At 37.0% G+C, this 24597-nt stretch overlaps 1 protein-coding gene across 1 annotated transcript; it reads left to right on the top strand.

Moving 5' to 3' along the window:
* The first annotated feature begins 11806 nt into the window (after positions 1–11806).
* On the top strand, positions 11807–23932 carry LOC127795603 (uncharacterized). Its single transcript, XM_052327382.1, is given in 7 exon segments — positions 11807–12060; positions 12169–12301; positions 13962–14065; positions 21136–21280; positions 21360–21500; positions 22110–22946; positions 22949–23932. Coding segments are annotated over 7 exon segments (2013 nt in total). The 5' UTR covers positions 11807–12019; the 3' UTR covers positions 23561–23932.
* Positions 23933–24597: the final 665 nt, after the last annotated feature.

The following is a 24597-nucleotide window of genomic DNA, read 5'->3' as shown; positions in this document are numbered from 1 at the left end:
CTTGTCACCCTCACAGTGAGATCAAAGCTTAATATGTTGTTGTATGCATGAAAAAACCAGTATTGCCTCTCATCTGTTTGAGGAATGAAAAAAACAGTTTCTAAATTTGTCTACTAATTTACAGTAAAATTCATGGACAACATAATTTATGTCCAAATACAAAACATGAGTTGCATCTTTTTATCTGAACCAAACTTTAAGGGAACTATTTATCTACTGCACTGGAAATACATCTTAGAAATGCAGTGCAGCTGTAAGTATAAGAATTGTTCAGACTACTGGAATGAATCAACCAAACATTCAACTATGAGCGACTTCTGGTTAAGGGCAGCTTCAGGATGACTATGAAGAGCCATTATCTTCGGCAGATGCAAAATGTGATTCCACTGCGAGACAAGACAATCCCATAAAAATCAGGTACCATCTATTTCTGAAAACACAGAAAACAGTTCTGATTAATTATGAAGTAATTGAAAGAGAGTTCATATTATTAAGGCTTGCATGTTGATTATTAATACAGACGTTGATTGTTTTCTATGCTGTTATGGCTCAGTGGTTATTTACTGATAGTATGATCAGAAAGCTTAAGATATAAGTAATTTGACCTTCCACAATGAACTCATGGGGTTGAAGGTTCCTCCCCTCCACCCTGAAGCTAGGACCATTCTTGGAGGAATTAACTCTTTGGATTTGTGAAGGCCCTGCATCATCTATTGTACAGATGCATAATATTGATGAAACAGAAAAACACTGCCAGAGATAAACATGGTTGGTGATAAAACAACTGCATCAATAAATCAAGAACAACATGGCTTACCTTTACTTATTTTCTTGGCTCTATCTGGAACCCTTAGTATTGTATAGCCCAAGAGGATCTTCAGCTCCTCAAGTCTTGGCATTCCACCTTCTTCCAACTTCTTCCAATACCAGTTCTTGTAAATGTATCAGGTTTCTAATTCCTAGTAGTCGGAGTTGTTGAAAGTTACCAACTTCTTCAGAGCAAACCATCTTTCTCCCTATTTATGAATTAGATCCTGACTTGAGAATCTTTAGTTGAGGCAATTTCCTTAGATTCTCCATCAGATCTTTCTCCAAGTTTGTCCTGCAAAGTGTAAGTTTGGTGAGGTTTGGAGGCAATTTATCATATTGGGGCAACTCAATCATCCCTATATCCTGCAGATGCAGTTTCCAAAGATTCTGATACGGCGAGAGACTTAATGGTAAACTTTTCTCTGATTTTAACTCCATATCACTTTGTCGCAGCCTTGGCTTGTATAGCACACGAGATATAGGCGTTGCAGTATCGTTCCTTGATGATATGCTTGGTTATGAATCTGATTCTGAGTGTTCTTAAATTGGTTAGATTGTGCAAATATTTGGCCACGTAAAATTTAGGAGGCAGCAGCCCATGTTATTAGATTTGGTAGAGAAACTTCAATTGGATGATACCTTGTAACCTTGCACACAATAGGGAAGTAAATTTGAAGATTATTGAACACAATGGGTAACAGAATGTGTCTTAATTGTTCCATTTTCGAAATAACATTGGGAAGAATGAGTCCATCATGGCACTCTCTAACATCCAAAGTGAGTAAACTATCCAGATTTGTTATAGTGTGTGGAAGTTCTACAAACTCAATACTCCTTCTAGATCCCAATTTAAGGTAAGGTAAGTGCCTCAACTTGCCAACCTCACTTAGCAGTGGCCTTGGAAGATAATCGCATTTAACACTTGGCACATGAAGAAATCTGAGGTCTTGCCGAAACTTCTTGAACCTGCTCTCTCTTAGATCTCCCCCACTGAAGCACATGAGAGTGGTGAGGCTTAGGAGTTTGGGGATTCAAGGAAATGTAGTCTTCAAAATTCAATTCGTACCATATGTGGTGACCTGACGTGCCCTTGAAACAAGATTATAGGTGGTCAGATCACTATGATAGTTGAAGAAATTGATCTCCTTGGCCACCGGAATGCATAGGATACGCAAAATATCATGAATGCAACAACTTCTACCCTTCCATTAAACCTCCTTCAAACAACTTGAACTAAATTCCTAACAATCAAGTGATTTGGTAGTCATCCCCCGCCACCTCTACCTCTGACTCTACTACCTTTTATTAGTCCCTCAGCTGCCCATAAATTAATCATGATGTGTGCAGAAATTTCATGGTCCTCTGGGAATAGTCCAAACTACAAAAAACATGGTTTTAAATTAGTGGGCAGATTTTGTAGCTGAAGGCAAAAATTTCTGAGCATTAGTCATTGTCTTGACCCATCCCCTCCAGTACCCCCTTCCACGCATTCTCTGACCTCTCTCTTAATGATAGTAAACTCACTGCTAATACAATTTCGAGCGGCACACTACCACACCTTTCTACTATTTTCTTGCCAATAATAATCTCCAATGAAGGGAGACAATTTTTTTCATTGCTAGGTCCTGAGGGATTTATTACTTGAAGAAGACTTTTCTACTGTTTTCTAAGTCTAGGGGCTGCAACTCGTGTAGAGAGCTTCATCCACCTACATAAAAACCAAGATCCCTATTCCGAGAAGTGACTACTGTTCTGCTTCCATTCTTGAAATTGGTGGGGATGCCATTTTTCAAGGCATCCCATGCCTTGATAGGCCATATATCGTCTACTACCATCTCTTTTGGCTTAAAACTGCAGACAGATTGCCCTCAACATTCTGGTCCGAGTTCACATTCTCCAGACCAACTTGTCGTCTAGCTATGTCTTGCAGAAGCTCTTTGGTGTTTGGCTGCTGAGAAACATAGATCCAAGATGAACACTCAAATTGATGGCAAACAGAGTAGTAGATTTTCTTGGCAGGACTCGTCTTTGTAAAGAATTGAGCATTCCGGGTAACTTGAGAGGGAAAGGTAAGAGAAGGAAGAAGAATGAATTTCTTATTCGCGTTATTCCAATAGTATCTTCCCTGTGCTGCTATTCTACTTATAGATAAACAATGTGAAGCAAAACTAACTTCTAACAAATTGAACAACTTGCATAATATTGATAACAAACAAACGACCTAACTAACAGACAGAATCATTAACTAATATTCAATAGTCTTCCCCAAACCTGACATCCCAACAATCGACACTGCACGATGCTGCAAGTCTTCATCGGCCACTCTGGCCATGAGCTCTTCAATCTCCTCCTAGAAACCAACAATATTTGGCTCATCAACACGAGGGAAAAGACTCTCTACGATCCCGTTTCTCATCTTCACCTCTCTCATTTTCTTTACCAATCCCATAAGTCTTTTGTTGTTTTTTTATGAAGCATCAAATGATGCCAAAAGGAAGGGAGGCCACTTGGCAACTGTGGGCTGCCCTTTGGGTGCCCACTCGATAGCCATTTGGGCAGCCTCCTTTTGGCCCAAGCCCAAGCCCTTTATTTTGTCTATTAGCCTACTGCAGATCGTGTTGCACGATGTCATCTCAGTCGTTACTATTGCCTTTATGCTTTTCCCTCACAGTCGTCCAGTTGCCTTATTTGTCGCGCGGCCTCGAGATTGGTGAAGGTATCGAAAGATGAAGAAAAGAGAGGGGGTGACCGAGAGTCTTTCATTTTGATGTATTTTGTGTTAGGGTTTTATTCTCTCTCTCTCTGTAAATGCTTTATACAGTCTTCGTCCTCCTTTCATTCTTCTATGTTCTCTGGTTCGTTTAAGGTAAGCTCTTAACCTGTATTAAGTGGTTTTTGAGCAATTTTTGTTAGAGAACCAGGGTTGTCCAGTTTTGTTCTTGTGTTGTTTGTATGGGTATAGTCAGATTTATTCATATAGTGCAGTTAACTCTTCTCATCGGAGCTCAAGTGAACGTAGCCCCGATTTGGGGTGAACTACTATAAATCTCTTGCCTCTTGTTACATTTTTTATTTATGATATATGTTGTGTTTGAGTTATATGTTTTTGTATACTCTCGATCGTTTGTGCTTATTCGGCAATGTGTGACTTTTGGCTTGAGCGAGTGTTTGCTATCCCCTGTTAGTTGTAACAGTGGTATCAGAGCTCAGTTTTTCAGTGTCCGTGTCCTAGGGTTTCCTTTTCTTTCTTTGTGAAGGTGTTATTTTAAATCCTAGGGTTTTTCTAAGGAGCCTTTGTCAGCTGGTGTTTACTGTGCAAGTCTCAGTCAGTATTCTAAGGTTTTTAGGACATTTTCATGCAACAAGAAAATGACATCAACCCGATTTGAAATCGGTACATTCGATGGAAAGGGGGATTTCGGAAGTTGGAAAAAGAAAATGAGAGTTTTTCTCTCTCATCACAAAGTGCTTATAGCACTCGAGACGGATGACCGTAAATGGTCACATGAGTAGTTAGCTCGAATTGATGAAATCAGAGAGAAGGCTTTCAATTTGATATTCCTTTACCTCGGTGATTTTGTAATCCGTAAGGTTGACAGTATGACTAACCCCATTGATCTCTGGAATAAATTAGAATCATTGCATTTTGTAATGTCTGCTCCTAATCTGGTTTATTTAAAGGGCATGTTGTTTAATTTTAAGATGAATACCTCTAATCCCATGGATGAAAATATTGATGAATTTACTAGACTTGCTTTGTTATTAAGAGGTATTGATCAGGTATTAGGTGATACTAGTGAAGCTATGATTTTGTTAAATTCATTACCTGATGACTATGTTGTTGTAAAGCATACTTTACGTTATACTGGTATAGTCCCTAGTATGGAGCTTGTTATTTCTGGTATTAAGGCTAGGGAATTGAAACTTAACACATCTAAGAAAACGGGCAATAACTTGTTTGTAAAAGGAAATGTTGATAAAAGAAATAATATAGGGAATGCTGAACAATTTAATGGGTCAGGGCAGAAAGGAAAAAGGAAAGATAAGAAGAGAAAACAAAAACAAATGAAATGGAAGTGTTATCACTGTGGGAAAGAGGGACATATAAAGAAATATTACTATGATTATTTAAGAAAACAGAAACAAGGGAGTAATGTAATTGTAGCAGCTAGTAGTTCTAACTGTTTAGCTTATGTGCTTAATGTATCTAATTGTTCTGTTAAAAATGAATGAATAATGGACTTTGGCTGTTCTTTTCATATGTGCTTTAATATTGACTGGTTTCATAACTTTAATAACAGGGAAAGTGGAATAGTTTATATGGGTAACAACCATTCATGTAGTGTTTAAGGTATAAGTGATATTACTCTTAAGTTGCATCACAACAAAATAAGAACACTCACTGATGTAAGATATGTACCTGGTCTTAAAAGAAACTTGATTTCTCCTGGTACACTTGATGAGTTAGGATTTTCTTACAAAACTGAAAATGGTTTTATGAATGTTTTTAAAGGAGAAGATTTAATCCTAACTGGTGCTAAGAAAAATGGTTTATATGTTTTGAATGGTTGTTTTCACTTCTCTATTAAATCAAACTCTATATGCTATGTTAATACTGATAAGACAGAGCTATGGCACTTGAAACTTGGTCATATGAGCCTGAAAGGTTTATAGACACTGTCAAACCAATGATACCTTGGTTCAGTGTCTGCTGAGTTCCTCGATTTTTGTGAACCATGTGTGCTAGGCAAGCAACACAGGATGAGTTTCCATAGGGAACTCACCTGGCAAAGGCATACCTTGAATACTTACATGCAGATTTGTGGGGACTTTCCTAGGTTCCCACTCATGGTAGTAACAGATATTTCATCTCTATTGTAGATGACTTTACTAAGAAGGTGTGGGTATTTCTACTAAAAACAAAAGATCAGACGTTAGAGAAATTCAAAACATGAAAGATCTTAATGGAGAATCAAGCTGAAAAGAAAATCAAAACTCTTAGAATAAATAGATAATGAGTTAGAATTCTGTAACAAGGAGTTTGATGAATATTGCAATTCTCAGGATATATTTAGGCACAAAACTGTTAGAAACACACCCCAACAAAATGAGGTAACTGAAAGAATGAACCGAACCCTCATTGAAAAAGTGAGGTGCCTTTTGTTTACTTCTGGTATGCCTAAATCCTTTTGGGGAGAGGCATTGGCAACAGCTTCACACCTAATAAACCGAAGTTCTTCTACTGTCCTTAATTTTAAATGCCCTGAAAAAAAGTGGATTGGAAGAAAATTAAATTTAAAATACCTAAGAATTTTTGGCTGTGAAGGCTATGCTCACCAATCTTAAGGTAAGCTGGAACCTAGATCCATAAAGTGTGTATTTATTGGGTATCAGGAAGGGATTAAAGGATATAGGCTATGAGAAATACAGTCTAAGGGTGTTAAAATTATTATTAGCCATGATGTTATATTTAATGAAGCTATTTTTCCTTGCAAATTATCTAAAACAGAAGAAACAAACCAACATAGTAACACGGATAATTTTATCTGCTTAAGAGGAACTCAAATTGAGGTAGAGCACCCAGCTATAAATGATAACCCACCTGGTGCTCCAGTTATACCAAAACCTCAACCAGAAGGTGATCCCTCACCCATATCAAACTTAGATCAGATCTCTTATCATGAGGAACAAAATAGTGAAACTGAGATTGAGGTGGAGCAGCATGACTTCCCTTAACATGATCTTGGTGATTACCAACTTGCTCGAGATAGAAGTAGGAGGATTATAAGACCTCATGTTAGGTATACTTATTTAGACTTAGTGTATTGTGCTTTGGTAGCAGATGTTGAAATGATGAGCAGTGAGCCTTCCTTTTATGAGGAGGCAGTCATCTCTAAGGACAGTAAAAAATGGTAGCAAGCCATGGACGAGGAAATGGCCTCCTTGATGGCCAACAGAACTTGGATTCTTGTCCCTCGTCCAGTAAATCAAAAGTTGATCCAGTGTAAGTGGACGTTCAAACTAAAAGAATGTATGTTTTCTAGTGACCCTATTAGATATAAGGCAAAACTAGTAGTTAAAGGGTTTACTCAAAGAGAGGGAATAGGCTATACTGAAATTTTTTCTCTTGTGGTTAAATTTAAAACAATCCGCATGATACTTGTAGTTGTTGTTCAATTTGATTTAGAACTTGAACAGTTATATATTAAAACTGTATTTTTGCATGGTGTCCTTGATGAACACATTTACATGGTTCAGCCTACTGGTTATGTTGTTTCAAATAAATCTAATCATGTCTGTTTGTTGAAAAAATCCTTGTATGGCTTAAAACAGGCCCCAAGACAATGGTATAAAAAATTTGATAATTTTGTTCCAGGGGCTGGTTTTGTTAGAAGTCAATATGACAATTGCTTTTACTTTATGCCCTCTGATATTCCTATTTATCTACTGTTATATGTAGATGATATCTTGTTAATTAGTAAGTCTAAGTCAAAGATTAAGGAGTTGAAATCAATGCTAAACACCCTTTGATATGAAAGACTTAGATCCTGCTAAGAAAATATTAGGAATGAAAATTGAGAGGAATGGAAGCAACTGTAGCCTCAAAATACATCAGCATGATTATTTGGTAAAGGTTATTCATAAATTTGGAATGCAAAATTGTAAAACTGTTACAGTTCCCTTGGCTTGAAACTTTATCCTATCTAAATCTCAGTGTTTCACATCCAATCCTGAAATTGTTGAAATGGAAAATGTCTCTTATGCAAATGTAATTGGAACAATTATGTACTGAATGATAAGTACTAGGTCCGACCTTGCATATTCAATTTCCTTACTCAGTTGATTCATGTCAAACTCTGGGAAACCTCATTGGGATGCTTTAAAACATTTGCTTAGGTACATAAATGGTTCTGTAGGTGTTGATTTAAATTTTAAGAAAAGGTTTGATACACTTGATCTTGTTGGGTATGTTGACTCTGATTTTGCAGGGGATAGAGATTTTAGGAAATCCACCACTGCCTTTTATTTTACCTTGGGTGGAAATTGTATCAGCTGGAAGTTTTAGCTGTAGCCACTTGTTGCCCTGTCCTCTACTGAGGCAGAGTATGTGGCTATAACTGATGCCTTCAAGGAAGCCATATGGCTTCAAGGTATTATCAAGGAAATTCACTTACTTCAAAGCAAAGTGGTGGTTTTCTCGGATAGCCAAAGTGCCATCCATTTGTCCAAAAATTCGGTGTATCATGATCGAACCAAACATGTGGATGTGAAATATCATTATGTAAGGGAAATGATAGCCAATGGAACTGTGGGTATCTAGAAAGTTTCTACAACCAACAATCCAACTGACATGGGCACCAAGGTATTGACTGCAACCAAGTTCATTGCTTAAACTTGTTGCATGTCGAAGATGGCTAATTCTTCAACCATCTTGAGCAATGAGGGTGAGAATTGTAGCATGTTGCACTCATATGATAGATCTGGTTTCCTAGTCATTTGATGCTTCAAGGTAAAGTTTGTTGTTTTTTTATGAAGCATCAAATGATGCCAAAAGGAAGGGAGACCACTTGGCAACTGTGGGCTACTGTTTGGGCGCCCACTGGACGGCCATTTGGGCAGCCTCCTTTTGGCCCAAGCCCAACCCCTTTATTTTGTCTGTTAGCTTACTGCAAATCGTGTTGCACGATGTCATCTCAGTTGTTACTATTGCCTTTATGCTTTTCCATCGCAGTCGTTCAGTTGCCTTATTTATCGTGCGGCCTCGAGATTGGTGAAGGTATCAGAAGACGAAGAAAAGAGAGAGGGTGGCCGAGAGTCTTTCATTTTGATGTATTTCGTGTTAAGGTTTTATTCTCTCTCTTTGTAAATGATTTGTACAGTCTTCGTCCTCCTTTCATTCTTCTGTGTTCCTTGGTTCGTTTAAGGTAAGCTTTTAACCTGTATTAAGTGATTTTTGAGCGATTTTGGTTAGGGAACTAGGGTTGTCTAGTTTTGTTCTTGTGTTGTTTGTATGGGTGTAATCGGATTTATTCATATAGTGTAGTGAACTCTTCTCATTGGAGCTCAAGTGGACGTAGCCCTGATTTGGGATGAACCACTATAAATCTCTTGCCTTTTGTTACATTTTTTATTTATGATATCTGTTGTGTTTGAGTTATATGTTTTGGTATATTCTCGGTCGTCTGTGTTTATTCAATGGTGTATGACTTTTGGTTTGAGCGAGTGTTTGCTATCTCTTGTTAGTTGTAACATCTGTCCAATGCTTTTGATGCTGTCGACCCTTCTTTTGATCACTTCAATCTGCCTGGCAAAATCATGGCATGTTTTGTAATCTTTGAAGAACTGTTTGGCACTCTTGAGCCAATCCATAAGCCCTTTCGATGCACCGTGATCTTAGGAAAATATGTGTTGGTATGCCCTCCACATCATAAGCCAAATCCCACATGTCTCTTACCAAGTTGGCTGCTCCTCTGTTGCCACCATGTTGCTTGGCTTCAACATCCTTAAGTAGGATCGAATGTGCCTCATCTCATCTTCAATCCAAACGTCTTCTCTCAACCGAGACTAGAGAGAGCCTTCTTTAGAAACCAAATCCTTAAGTAATCCAACTGTGTTTCTAAGGACTGAAATTACACCAGCCACGACAATTTGTGCCATCTTAATTTGGTCTGAAACGAGTAATTGTATAAGAAAATAGCCTTCAGATTTGCTTTTGAAAGAAGAATGAGATCTCATGGTAAAGAGTTGTAAGTCGATAGGACAAATCAGACAGTAGGGACTCGTTGGGTCCAACGCGGCAGCTTGAAATCTTTATTAATGTTATTATTTTTTTGTTTGGTACGGGCATTTTCATGTTAAAATAGTTCTTCTTTGTTGCTCAAGTTCAAATACTGGACCCTCTGTCAGAAGGGGAAAAAAGACAAAAAAAAAAAAGAGTCGAAAAAACTAGAGAAGGCATGAAAGCTTGATGGTCTTAAAGAGGAAACAAAGGAAAACTCAAGAAGTGATTAATTTTGAGAAACCTTTTCTTCAATTTCTTGTAGTTATGAGTCAATTTCATATTATTATTTTACGGACATCGCTAACTTGCTTTAACATTTTGGTTTATAAAATATCACTCTTTAGAAGAGCAAATTTGCAACTTTGGCGACATTATATTTGGTCATGAGAAGAAATAAGGGTGACAATTTAAGTTGGGTTATGGGTGACAATTTAAGTTGGGTTATGCTCGAATTTGATTGGGGCCAAGGGCATCAGTTATCGATCGGGTTTAGAGCAGGGATCAGGAACTGGTCAGGGACGGAGCAAGAATTGAATTTAGATGCCTCATCTTACCCTGCCACCTTACGTCATATATATATATATGTATATATATGATGTCAACCAGTGCACAATTCTCTATTTCTAATTTATTGGATCAAAACATAATGAGTTTCAGGGTAAAATCCCTTAAAAGTTAGAATGGAAGTTGTATTGGACATTTATAAGATTATCTTTTTGTTGTATGAGTTGAAATATTAGGCAATCAATTGTCAAATATGAGGGCTAAATTTTTTTTCGTATTAATTCCATACCATCAGCCTTCTTTGCATGAGCCAATTATAATTAAGATTAGTGAAGCATACTTATTAAATTTAAAATAATTATAATAGTAAATACATAAATCATATCTATCTTGTGTTGATATCCTAAATCAATCAGTTATTATCATATATTAGTGATAAAAATAAATTCATAAACACATTCACTGTGACTAACATAAAAAGTCCGACAGAATTTCTAGAAATGGATCACATCAGGTATGGACATCACTCTAATTTAATAGAGAATAGACTAACTTATATATAATTAACTGTGAGAAAAGAACAAAGGAATCGCGTTGGCCGTCGCACCTTTAAGTGTCTCATCCAAAGGATGAAGCTTTCACGTCTTCGGAATTGTTTTATTAATTACGTGTCACTTTCATTCTCTTTTTCCTTATATAAAACAAACCAACAGTACAGGTTTGTCTTCATAATTTGTACATATGGATATACTTTTTCAGTAGGCTCGAGGTATTTCTAATTGAACAATTTACGTTTTAATATGTTTTTTTGTGTGTGTGGGGTTTGGATTAGTTTTTAAGTTATTAATTTGCAGGGAAGATGAAGGGTGGTTTCATTGTCAGGCCTGGCGACGCTGACAAGGAATTGCGTTAGATTTTCCTCGTTCTGATTTTGCAATGTCGCTTACAGCTGCTGTCTGATGTTTGCTGTCTGCTGTCAGCTGATGCTCAAAGGCCGAAAAGTTGTATTTATTTATATAATTGTAACATCAAACCATGCAAAGTTGGGTTGCTGAATGCTGACTCGAGCATTTGCCTTCGAATTGTATGGGCTTTAACCAAAGTTTTCATTTTTTAATTTTCTTATTGTATGGCCTTTGGTTTTTAAAGTATATATATATGTATGGGAAGAGGCGATGGTGAACGGCATCACAAGACGTCGGAAGTCTATTCTAACACCCAAATGGTATTTTTCCTTTTTTGATGTTCCAAAAAAATCTAAATTTTAAAATATTTGTTTATTTTTAAAATACTGGAAACAATAATAGAAAAAACACTGCGCCCAATGAAATAAATTTTAAATCATCGGTTATTTATATCGACAAATATTTTTTATAAGATGATCATATCTTATAGTATGTCTAATTTTTTTATTATAAATGTTTTTTAATAAAATTCTTTTTAGTTTATTAATTTTCTTATCATATAATCAAAAAAGATTTTAATGATGATGTCATTCTAATTATAATTTTGTTTTTTAATTATCCTACTGCACACCCACACCCACACCATGGCGGCACTAATTTTATTCTGACTTATAAAAAATAATTTATTAAAAGAAAAAAAAATTATAAGAAACTCTGACAGCACTGGACTGGATTAGGTAGCGTAGCGAAATGAGGCCGGAGATTAACGTCAAAAGATAAAGGTCATTCTGGTCAACAAATTTCCATCAAATTTGAAATTTAGTCCCGCAACCCACTTTCCACTTTCTAGTTTCTACAGCTCTCGCTATCGCTTCGTCTACTGTATACATACATCAACACAGCACATGTGCTCTTATATATATATATATATACATATATATACAGGAGCTGCTTTTAGGTGGATCTAAACGCTTGATTCAGCTCTGAATCGTCGACCGGAGAGCAAAAGAGATCGGAGATGTTGGACGGACTGCTAGGCCGAGGTTTCAGCTCCAAATGGTTGAAATGTTCTTTTATCTGTCTATATGTAGATTTATGTTTTTGAGTGAAATTCCTTGTGTTTGTATTTTTTGATGGTGGTGTTGATTCGGGGCGCGTTGGTTTCAGTAAATCGTTGATTAAGCAGACGAGGATCCGAATCGATGTGCTGCGCCGGCGTCAGGAGGCGACACAGAGGTTTCTGAAGGGCAATCTCGCTCAGTTACTCACTAACGGCCTCGATATCAATGCCTTCGGAAGGGTGACTCGCCAATCTTCTGCTTTCCACTCGATCTGTTTTATTGTTTGCTTGTCTAGTTCGGATTCTTGGTTAATTTTGAGGTTGACTGCTGATTCGTTCTTTCTATTTGTTTTCTTTTTTCTAAGGAAAAAAATGTGGGAAAATGAAGGACAACGAGATTTTGAATTCCGGGGCTATGGATAATGTGAATTAAATTGTTGGCCCGTTTATTTTTATTTTAAAAATATGAGGGAAAGAAAATCGGAGTTTGAATACTAGGGCTTCATATTTTGGAGTCATTGGAATTTGAAAATTTGTTAGCGGGGAGTTTTGTTTTATTTGTTGCCCCCCCCCCCCCCCCCCCCTCAATTTTTTGTGCTGTTCTGCGCATCATTTTTCGGCAACCGAACAGATTCTGAGGTCTTGAGGGTAAATATTTTTCCTGTAAAAAATTCAATTATTTGTACTTAAATTCTTTGATTTAAACTTTGTCTGTTTTTATACTATTCATTTATGTTTCTATAAAGGCTAGTACATGGGTTGAGGTCCTTTTAGGGAATACTTTGAGCTGCAAGCCAAGCACTTTATTTGATGTAGAGTTAATTCTATAGAGTAGGAGAAGTGCTTTTAGATGCCAAGCATAAATCAGTTGCTAAGGATTCTTCTTTGGTCTTCCAAGGAGTACTTGACCTTTTTTCTTTTTTCTTTTTTTGGGGTCATTTTTCAAATTTATTGGACTGCTATAAGATCATCGTTGATGTGTGCCTCAAAATGGCAAGTAGTTAAGGTAGATGTCCGGTCATTGTGATTTTGGCTTTTCGTAACTGTTCTCACTGTTTGGCTCCATATCGTCATTATATTCAGTCTATTCTTGGTCTTTTAGATAGTCAGGGCATTGCCATTCAGCATATTTGTCATGCCGGTGATTGCATTGGACACTTTTTTTTTTGCTTGGTTGGGGTCTCAATTGTCTGATTGGCTTGTGTGGAAGGATCAGTTTCCTTCCACGGCTGTTTCACTAGCATGTTCTGATCTTTCTTAATGAAATGATTCTTTTTCATAGAAAAAAGGTAGATGTGTGGTCATATAAGAACAAACAAAAATAAAAAATAAGATCATACATAATAAGATTGGAGTAGTGCCTTTGAAGATAAGATGTGAAGTCATGATTAAGATGGTTTTGGATATGTTGGAAGGGGTACCAGTGAGACAGTGGATGAAATAGAGGGAATTTCTACCAAAAGACATAGAGGAAGACCAAAAATAATCTTGGTAGAAAGCCTTTAGATATGGCATAAGATACAATGGCCTGCAGGGGATATGGCTAAAGATATAGATGCAAGGAGGTCTAGATTCATGTAACCAACTCCACTTAGTGGGATTAAGGCTTATGATTGTTGTTATTGTTATTTAAAAATGATGAATAATAATAAAGCAGTTGGAGCAAATAATATTCCCATAGTATCATGGACGAGATTATATTCCAATAGAAGTAGTTGGACTTGTAGGTTGCCATACAAAGCCTATTGCTAACTGCCTTTTAACCTTATACACAAAGAATATTTTCTCAAACTGCAAAATTTACTTTGTTCTAGTTTATTGGTGTTTATTTATGGTGTAGTAGTAGACTATTAATATCTGTTCTTACAAAAGTATTCTTCCATGTGAGGAGGTGACATAGACTGAAGAATATTTGGCTGGACAAAATCTCTTGTCATGTTATGATTTTATTGAGCAGTCCTGCGAATACATGGTGAAGCAGCTTTCGCTTATGCAAAAACAGAGGTATTGGCGGATAGTTAATCTGATTAGCCAATTTACATTTTACCTTTGTGATTGTATGGACTTTATGTATGTTTTTCACTATTGCTCCTGGGAATCAAGAAAGCAAATATAAAAAATTCATGCATTGCAAATTTGCCATCCAGATGATGCAGATATAGCATACATATGATTTACTAAATATTGCTAGAAATTAATGGAACTAAATAAGGAAGTTCTAGAAAAATTTGTATCTTAAGCTTTTGAAGTTCAGATACAACAATGAACATATTGCATGTATAGCAGATACACCATTGCATGCTGATCAAAACCAGATGGAGGACTTATGAATGTTTTCATGTTGCAAGAAACCGTACAATGTCATGGGTTTCTGTTACATCCCATTACTTTATTTTTTTGTTTCTGTGTATTCAATCATGTTTCTACTTGGACAATGCATTTGCTGCTGCTACTATTTTGGTAGATACATAAATCATAATAGGTTGCTAATCCATTATGATTGTGTTTTGACTTGCATCATGTTCTATTAGAATGTAGTTGAGAGTAACATTTAATGGCTTAGAGGAAGGTAAATGAAGAAATAAATTATTTATGTTGAGCTGGTATATGATTTACAATATATACTAGAGGAGATATACAAAAAAAAAAAAAGAAGAAGGAAAGAAAGACAATATGCAAAAGGTAAAGAAAGACTAAAAGGAAAGAAAGTAAAAATAGGAAATCTACTATTTCCTAAAACAGGAAAGGAAATCAATCTTTGACATGTTTAGGAAGGACATATTTAGGAAATGTGATATGTAGGAATAAATCCTAAGCTCGAACAATCTTCAACACTCTCTCTCAAGATGATGAGCTAGATATCTTCCATGCCCAGCTTGATTGTTATTTCCTAAAATTGTGCAATAGGAAGTCCTTTAGTGAGACCATCTGCTAATTGATCACATGATGGCACATATGGAATGCTAATGAGCCCATTGTCAAGCTTCTCCTCTATAAAGTGTCTGTCAATCTCTATGTGCTTAGTTTGATCATGTTGGACAGAATTGTGTGCAATGTTGATAACCGACTTATTATCACAATACAATTTCGTAGGCCCAGTTATTTTAATTCTCAAATCATTTAGGATTATTTTTAGCCACAATAATTCACAAATCCCATGAGCCATAGCCCTAAATTCGACTTTAGATCTCAACCTAGCAACCACGGACTGCTTCTTGCTCTTCTATGTCACCAGATTACCTCCTAGGAATATGCAATAACTTCTAGTGGACCTTCTATCAACAGGTGATCCTGATAGTCTGCATCTGCATAACCTTCTACGGGGTTAGTTCACCACCTTTTTTGAATAAGAATTCTCTCTTCGATGTAGCTTTGAGATATTGAAGTACATTTTGAACCGCTTGCAAATGCTCTTCCCTAGGATCATGTATAAACTAACTCACTACAGTATAGGCTATATCTGGTCTTGTGTGTGATAGATAAATTAGTTTCCTGACAAGTCTTTGGTAGTACTTGTTATCTACAACACCTGCCTGTTTCTTCTTTGCCTAATCTGTGGTTTTGTTCAATAGGGACATTTGTTGATTTGCTATCAAGCTTTCTAGTCTCCTTGAGTAAATTTAGAACATATTTCCTTTGAGAAACAAAGATTCCTTGTTTGGAGTAAGCAACCTCAATCCCAAGGAAATATTTCAATTTTCCTAACTCCTAAATCTCAAATTCACGGGCTTAGCAGTCTAAGGCTCCTTTTTTTTTTTTTTTTTCAGTTTTATCATTTCCGGGAACAATTATATTATCAACATAAACAAGTAGGACATATACGTTGCCTCCCTTGATATGTTTAATAAACAACATACGATCTCCTTGACTTTGTTTATATCCCTCTTGTAGCATAACTCTTGTAAATCTCCCAAACCATGCCCTAGGTGACTGCTTTAGCCCATATGGTGCTTTCTTTAGCTGACACACCTTACTTGGCCCAATTCTTCCATCAAAGCTAGGTAGAATCTCCATAAACACTTCTTCTTCCAAATCCCAGCAAAGAAACACATTCTTCACTTCAAATTATTGTAAATTGAAATCAAAGTGTGCTGCTAAAGACAATAGGACCCTCACGTTATTCATCTTGGCTACTGGTGCAAAGGTTTCAAGATAATCAATTCCATATGTTTGAGTATACCCCTTTGCAACCAACCTTGCCTTGTACCTTTCAAGAGAATCATCTGCATCCCACTGGTTTCTTGTCTCTAGGCCAAGGCACAATCTCCCAAGTCTGATTTTTTTTCTAGTGCATTCACATCCTCTTTCATGGCTTGTGCCCACATCTTATTCCTTAAAGCTTTCTAATCTGTTTTTGGTATATCAATAGAATCTAGAGAGGTAAGAAAGCTATTATGTTTGAGGGGACAATAGGTTTAGGGACACAAAATCAGATATGGGATGTTGAGTGCATTTTCTGGTTACTTTTCTTACTACAATAGGAAGATGAAGGTCAGATTGCTCACTAATAGATGAGGGAGAAATTGTTATTTCAGTACCTGGATTTGGTTCAGAGTCCTGGATCTGTCCTTGGTTCAGATTGGGTTGTACACGCCTTGAATAAACTTTCAATTCCTTGGATGCTTGATTTGGTTGTGACTGCTGCTGTTCCTGAGGGACATTTTGTGATTTCATGTCTAGTTGGAGTGGTTCTGGTTTGAATGAATAGGATTATGGGAGTTCTTTGGTATTAGGCAGTTCAGGTGTGTGTATAGGCTGTGTGAGTGTATACTGCTGTACCAGCGCTGCTTGACTAGGTAGAAACTTATTAGGAAAAATCAAATCCACATTCTCATTTTCCCTTGAAGTCTCTCCCTGAAAATGTGAGAACTGATTGGAGTAGAAGGTAATTTCAGAAAAAAGTGACATCCATAGTGACAGAGATTTTTCAACTAGGAGGATGGTAGCATTTGTAACCTTTTTGATGCTAGAATAACTCATCAAGACACACATTAGGGCTTGAGAATCTGACTTAGTGTGATGTTGTTTATGGACATGAACGTACGAAATATAGCCAAATATTTTTGGAGATAAACAACTTGGATTAACACTATCAGGGTAAAATTGGGACAACATGCCTGGAGGGCTTTGATTGCCAATAACACGAGAAGGAAGCCTATTTATCAAATAGGCAGTGGTTAAAACTGCTTCTCCCCAAAGAGGTTTAGGAACATTTGATTGAAAAAGCAACACCCTAGTAACCTCTAAGAGATGTTTGTTTTTGCCTTCAGTAACTCCATTTTGTTGGAGAGTGTCAACATATGAGGATTCATGAACTATTCCTTGTGTTTTACAGAAGGAGATCATAAAGTGGTTGAAAAACTCTTTCCCATTATCGGACTGACCCTCCTAATATTTTACCCAAATTGAGTTTTGATCATACTATGGAATATAGGAAAAATGTTGGTCACATCAGATTTTTCTTTCATATAATACAACCAAGTGGTAGGGGTACAATCGTCAATAAACGAAATAAATCACCTAGCACTAGTGATATTAGGAATTTTGGATGGACCCCAAATATTAGAGTGAATTAAAAATAAGGGTTTAGATGATCTTATTGAATTTAAAGGGAGAGATACATGGTGATCCTTTGCAAACTCAAATACATCACAATGTATACTATCAATTGAAATGTTCTGAAAAAGTAAAGGAAACATAGTTCTAAGAAGTTGGAACAAAGAATGACCAAGTCTCAAATGATGAAGCCAAATTTTGGACCTTTTTGGACAGATGGAGGTATTATCAAGTGAGCATAGTAACAACTGATTCTGTCATTTAAGTCACATTTAGTCCCTTCAAGATAGTACAGCCCGTTCCTTTCCTTAGCAAATCCAGTTCGTCTTTCTGTGGTCCAATCTTGAAAGACACAATGAGTACCAAAGAATTTGATTGCACAATTCAGGTATTTGGTGATTTTGGAGATGGAGAGAAGATTGGTTAACAATTTAGGAACATGTAGGACATTTGGTAAAGAAAGGAGAGGGGTAATTTTAATGTTGCCATGGCCAACAATTTGAATAGCTGATCTATCAGCCACGAAGATCTTACAGTTTCCAGGGACAGGCATATAATTGTTAAATTTATTTAGGGAGTGAGTCATATGATCGGTAGAACTAGTGTCTATGACCCATGACTGGGAAATGGAAGATGTTGGAAGCTCTAGAGAAATTAGAATTGAGACACTTACCATTTTGAGCCAATGAACACACACCAAAAGTCCCGGTGAGGGAGTTAAGCAAACCTTTCAGCCTTTCAACGTCCTTTTTGCTGAATTCTTCTCCACTAACAGCTAGTTCCTCTTGAGAAGTTTCCTCCTTGTTAGCAAATTTGGCTTGGTTTTGTTTCTATCCTTTGAATCCACCATTCCTAGCCAATACTTGAGCCTTCTCATGAAGTTTGAAGCAGTTTTCCCTTGTATGTCGACACTTTTTGCAGTAGGAACACCACAATCCGCTCTGTTGGAGGAATCAACTTTGTTCTGCCCTTGTCCTGGGTTGTATAGCTGATTTCCTCCACCATCTGCACCTTTCTTGGACATCATGGCAGAACCTTCGATCGTTTGTGTCTCGAGCATAACAGTTATCCTAGTTTCCTCTACTCGAATGGTGGAGAAAACCTCACTAAGTGGTGGTAACTGATCTTTTCCCAACACTTGCACTCTTACTTGATCATATTCTATATTTAGTCCTGCCAGAAACCCAAAAAATCCTATCCCTTTCAACAAATTTAAGTAGGGCTTTAGTATCTTCAGCACACTTCATCTTAATATCTTGATGATGTTCTATTTCAAGCCAAAGACCATTCAAACATTCCATAATAGAGAGAGAGAGAGAGCCTTGTATCACAGATGAAACTTTGTTTTCAATTTGTAAAAATCATTGCAGCATCTTGCTTCATGGAGTAGGTTTTTTAAAGTGTCTCCCAAATATCTCACACTGTAGGAAGGAACATGAGATTTCTACTAATCTCTGGCTGCATTGAATTCCATATCCAGGAAATGATCATTGAGTCCTCATCATCCCATGCTTGGAACTTGGGGTCATCACTACTCAGACCAGTCCCTATCTAAGTGACTAATCTTCCCTTTTCCTTTCAAGAGCTTCCTAACAATCTGCGACCGTTGCAGATAATTCTTCCCATTCAAGTGATAAATAGAATTGATGCTTTGAAGCTCTCCAGATGAGCCAGTCAACGAGGACTCAAGAACAGCTCCAGGATTGGACGTCACGTTTTAGGAAGTCTCAAACATCTTTTCACAAAATACGATTGAAGGGAATGAGAATGGCAAGGAAGGCCAACAAGAAACGGCAGGAAGAACAAAGGTCAGCAATGAAGGCTGATAGGAAAACAACAGACAATGTAAATGTCTCTGATATCATGAAGAAATAAATGATTCTTCTATATTGAGTTGAGTATATGCTTTACAAGATATACTAGACGAGATATATAAAAAAAAGGAAAGAAAGACAATATACAAAGGGGAAAGAGAGAAAAACAGGAACATCTCCTATTTCCTAAAACAGGAAAGGAAATTAATCTTTGACATGTTTAGTAAATGACATATTTAGGAAAGGTGAAATGTAGGAAAGGAGATAGTAATAAATCCTAAGAAATCTCCGACAATTTTCAATAGTAAATAAATAGGCATATATTCATTTATCCTTGTATAATTCCCCACTAGATCGTAATCTATGTTATGTTAAATTGTTAACAACCATCTCATCTATAAACTTAAGTTGCTAGATAAAGAGTTAAATTTATCTATTATATTGTTATTTGCACTCTCAACATGCTCCCTAATGTGTGGCCTCACTACATAACTGTTCTTAACACATGGAACAAATAAAATATTGGGTTAGCAGCAAGGTTTGAACTCAAGACATTTGCGTGCTCTAATATTATGTTGAATTGTTAACTACTATTCCATCAATACCACTATTTGTTGCATGTGTTTGGACCAATTATGAAGAGAGACTTGACCATACGTGGGGGGCGTGCTAAGAGTAAAAATAATAATGTAAAAGATAGAATTAACTCTTTAACTATCAACTTAAGCTTTTAGATGAGATGGTGGCTAACAATTTAATAAGCTTCATGACTATGAACAAGCTAATTCTTCATAATCTTAGCCTGGTGCCTCGGTCATTTTTTCATTAAGTTTTCCTCTACTTGTTCCACTTCACCACACCATATGTTATGCTTTTCCTGTAGTTTCAATTGGAACCCACCCAGGGCAAAGGCTGTAAGCCTTGTATATATTCTACTGGGCCTTGACTGAAATCTATTAAATTAAAGAGTGGCCCATATAAGCTTAGCTAACAGTAACTCATTTTATCATGTGAGTTTGCCAATAAACAAACCAAAATCGAAAATAGTCATATAGACTTCACATCATGCTAACTCAGGACCTGTTACATCCTCCTAATGCATCCATAGTCCACTCACCCAAGGATCCCTCAACAGTAATTGAGGAATACGTTCTGGTTATGTGTCTTTATCATGTTTAGTTGGTGAATGATGTAATCTTGGAACTTGCACAGGGAAAAAAAGGTACTATTTATAGAAAACTACAGAAAAAGACACAATGAGAGAGAGCAAAAGGGTTCATGAGTTTGGCTTTCAGGAGTCTTCTGAACCCATACTTTGGAGGTGGGGTTCTTTGCCAGTAGGCACTTGCATTATGTGTTTAGCAAAAAAGAGAACAAAAAAAAAACACTTGCATTACGTAAATGAAGGCACTTGCATGTGTATTTTGCCTGAGGTTCAATTACAAGTCTTTCCATCTGCAATACATCTATCCTGACTGGTGCTTACAACAAGTGTCTATGGTCTCGTTCTATGTGATATTCAGAAGTTGAGAATAAATGAGGGTATACCCAACTGTGCATGTGTGTAACCCTCAGAAACCATGTTTCTTTTGTTAGAGGATTATGTTTTCAAGGAACAGCATTCAGTAGTTTTAGTCTTTTACGGTTTAGTTGAGATTATCTGTGATGATAATATTCTTTCTTGCTCCATTATTTTCTTTCCAGGGAATGCCCTGAGGAATGCAGGGAAGTTGTGGGATCCCTCATGTTTGCAGCAGCAAGATTTTCTGATTTTCCAGAATTGCGTGACCTCCGGGATACATTTCAAGAGAGATATGGAACTTGTTTGGAACATTTTGTTAATCATGAGGTGATTCCTAAGAAATGCATCTTAAAAATGGTACAGAGTAATTCATAATTTTCTTTCTTGATTTTTATTTTATTTTCAGTTTGTTGAAAAATTATCTTCACGGCCTGCAAAAATGGAGAAGAAAATCCAGTTGTTGGAAGAAATTGCATTAGAGTTCTCAATAAAGTGGGATTCCAGGGGTTTTGAGCAGAGGATGTGTAATCCTTCTGCATTTGCACAGGTACGCATTTTATGTTCCCATCTGGACGGAGCACCAAGGAGTTTTCCTTCTCTTTCTTTTTTTTTTTTCCAGACAACTGTGAGATTATTCATTGTTGTATAGCTCAGAATGTTGGACTGTTACCAACATGTTTAAAATATGAGTAAAACTAATATAAGGATGTTATAATGAATGTGCGGTGATACATGGAAAGAGTCGAAAGACAATAAAAAATGAAATTATCTGTAATAAGATTCCAGTAATGCACATTGAAGATAAGCAAGAGACATAATTAAGATGGTTTAGATATATGAAAAGAAAACGAATAGATGCACCGATGAGACAAGTGGATGAAATGGAGAATTTGTAGCAAGAGAGGAAGAGGAAGACAAAACATATGATATAATGGTTTCATGTAGCTGACCCCACCTAGTGGGATTTTAAGGCTTGTGATTGTTGTTTTTCTTTTTTCCCCTCTCATAAGGAAAGAGGTCAATGTGAGGTATTTTCTGCTCTTTGTAGTCTTCTTCTTTTCTGAACCAATATTAATGGAACTGACTTCAAAGACAATCCTGTTTAAGACCTCATTCAATCTTATGTTACTTCGTTTCTTCTATGATTTCTTTGCAGGAGCAACCTAAGAAATATGGGCCCGTCAATGACCATGAAGATAAATACACATTACCTAATGGAACTGACAAAAAGAAGGATAAACTCAGTAGTTATTCATCTAAAGACAAGAGAGAGCTTACTGGTCAGAAACACAAAGTGCAGAATGCCTTGGAGGATAATCAGTCGAAGAGGAATGAGTTTGATCAGCAGCTCTTTGGGAGAGAGGAATTAATTGGTAGAAATCACAAACCACAATTTGGTAGTGAACAAACTATCCCTAGAAGAGACAAGCATGGCATTCCACTTGGAGGAAGACGAGAATTAGCTGATGATAAGTGTGATTTGTCGTTAACAAATGGGGAGGATGGTGACCCAAAAAGAGGTAGACCAGGCAGTTCGTTTCGTGGAAAGAGGCCAGATTTTGTTGATAATGGGTATGAAGTGCATAGCAATAGGGTGAATAATGTTACCAAAGGGAGCGCCAGGGCTCCTCATTTGATGCAAAACCAGAAAATGCTGCTAGAGTTGCAGGCATTCCAAGTAGGCGTGATGGTACCTCTTCAGCTGGCCATAATGTTTATGGCCAACCAGACACTGCAACCTCAGCAAGAAAAATTCAGGAGGAAGAACCAGATAGGTCAAAGCCCTTCACCAGTAATGCCCTCCCTCCGCCCTATCTCAAATCGAGAGATAAACTGGTCCCTCCGCCTTATACTAAACCGAAAGATAGGAAACATGGAGTTAATGCAGAAGCTAAAACTTCAAGTTCTGACTACAACGCGGTGCCCATGGACCCTTCTACAAGTAAGAGAGACAATGCAGTTGGTACGTCAGAGAATATCCATGAAAAGGATTTTCTGAACTCTAAGGATCAGATTGCTGGGACTGCAGGACCCAATCACCACGGTCATGAGAGAGATTCACCTTATTGGGATAATGTACCTTTGCCAAAACCAAAATCAATGAGAAGGAAACACCCAAAATCATCATCCAGTCGTGATGATGCTGGTAATTCTGAAGATGCGGGAGTTGTAAAGAGAAGGTCAAGTAGCAGGAGAAGGGACGACTCAAGAAGGGGCTTGCAAATCTTGTTTGACGATCATCGTAGAACAGATGAAGAGGAAAGGGTGATAGACAAACTGCTGCTCCATTACAGTAGCAAACCGTCAACGTATGGACCGGAGAAGGTAACCAGAAAGTCTAAAGCTCATGCTTTGCATCAGAGAGCCACTGATACTGGCGACAACCCTCATCGTAGCAGAGATGGACCTGATTTGCAGGTAGAAGTGGCTTCTCCTCCCAACAGATCTGTTTCTCTGCCTCGAGAACAAACTACTCCAGCAGAACCGGTGAAAGTTTTTACTCGCGCCAATTCATTTCAGCCAGATCAGCCAGCAAAGCATGTCCATCCCAAATTACCAGACTACGATGACTTAGCTGCCCGGTTTGCAGCCCTGAAAGGGCGATGAAGGGTAAATCAATACCAACTTAGAAAATCCGGATCTTATACTATGTTAACGTGACTCCTATACAGTTATCCGCCAACACATCTTTTACCTACAAGTTTGTTGCCTTGTTGCTGGGAGCACAGCGAGGACTGATGCTGCTGCTGCTGCTGGCAGGAAGGGTTATGCTCAGAGTCACCGAGATCAAATGTTCTGTATCATGGTTTGATTTCAATATGCGTGCTCCTTGTTTGTGATGTAACAGATGTTGTTTGTTGCCATAATATGATGATTTTTGACTGCAAAAAGCTAGTTCTATTTGTATGATGTGTTTGTTTTATTAACTAATTTATGAAAGGTTGAGGGCTGAAAGAAAGTGAGAAATTTTAGTATATACGAATGATCTTTCTGCGCTTGCAAGAATAGGAGGAAAATTAGACAGAATGGAGTGAAGGACCATCAACCCCCCCCCCAAAAAAAAGTTTTATTTATGTATGTATGTATGTATTTTTTATTTTACTCTTAATTCTCCTGTGTCTGTTTTCAGTGTTTGTTGTTACTTTTTGTCAAAAAAATAAAAACTAAACATTGCGTTTGATAATATTGCTCCCTTTTAAGAATTTTAAAAATGAGAATTGAAGATAATGTTGATAGAAAATATTATCTATTTACTATACAAGTAAATATATGTAAAAAAAGAATTGAGTCGATAAAGAGTGTAATGAGTTGCTAGTTGATCAAATATGACAAAAATATAAATGCCAAAATAAAAATATTGCACAAAATAATACTGTTCTATTTTTTCCTTTCCATGAAGCAACAAAAACTTAAAAAAAAAAAAAAAAAAGGACCAATACTCCCCAAGCCCTAAAACTAAACAAACGTGCCTAAATTAGCAATTAGTCTCTAATCTGTAAGTTAGCGGATAAAGTAATCTGTTGACTCCTGCAAGAAACAGCTAAACTAACCCCCACCTTGACCTTGGAGTATTTAACATTATTCACATTATTTACCCTACCCTTTAATTTTCACTCTAAAACACGAGGACTGGTTAGAGACTA

The sequence above is a fragment of the Diospyros lotus genome, chromosome 2, assembly GCF_014633365.1.
Source record: "Diospyros lotus cultivar Yz01 chromosome 2, ASM1463336v1, whole genome shotgun sequence".
Classification (NCBI taxonomy): Eukaryota; Viridiplantae; Streptophyta; class Magnoliopsida; order Ericales; family Ebenaceae; genus Diospyros; species Diospyros lotus.
This window is presented reverse-complemented; position numbering and strand designations above follow the sequence as displayed.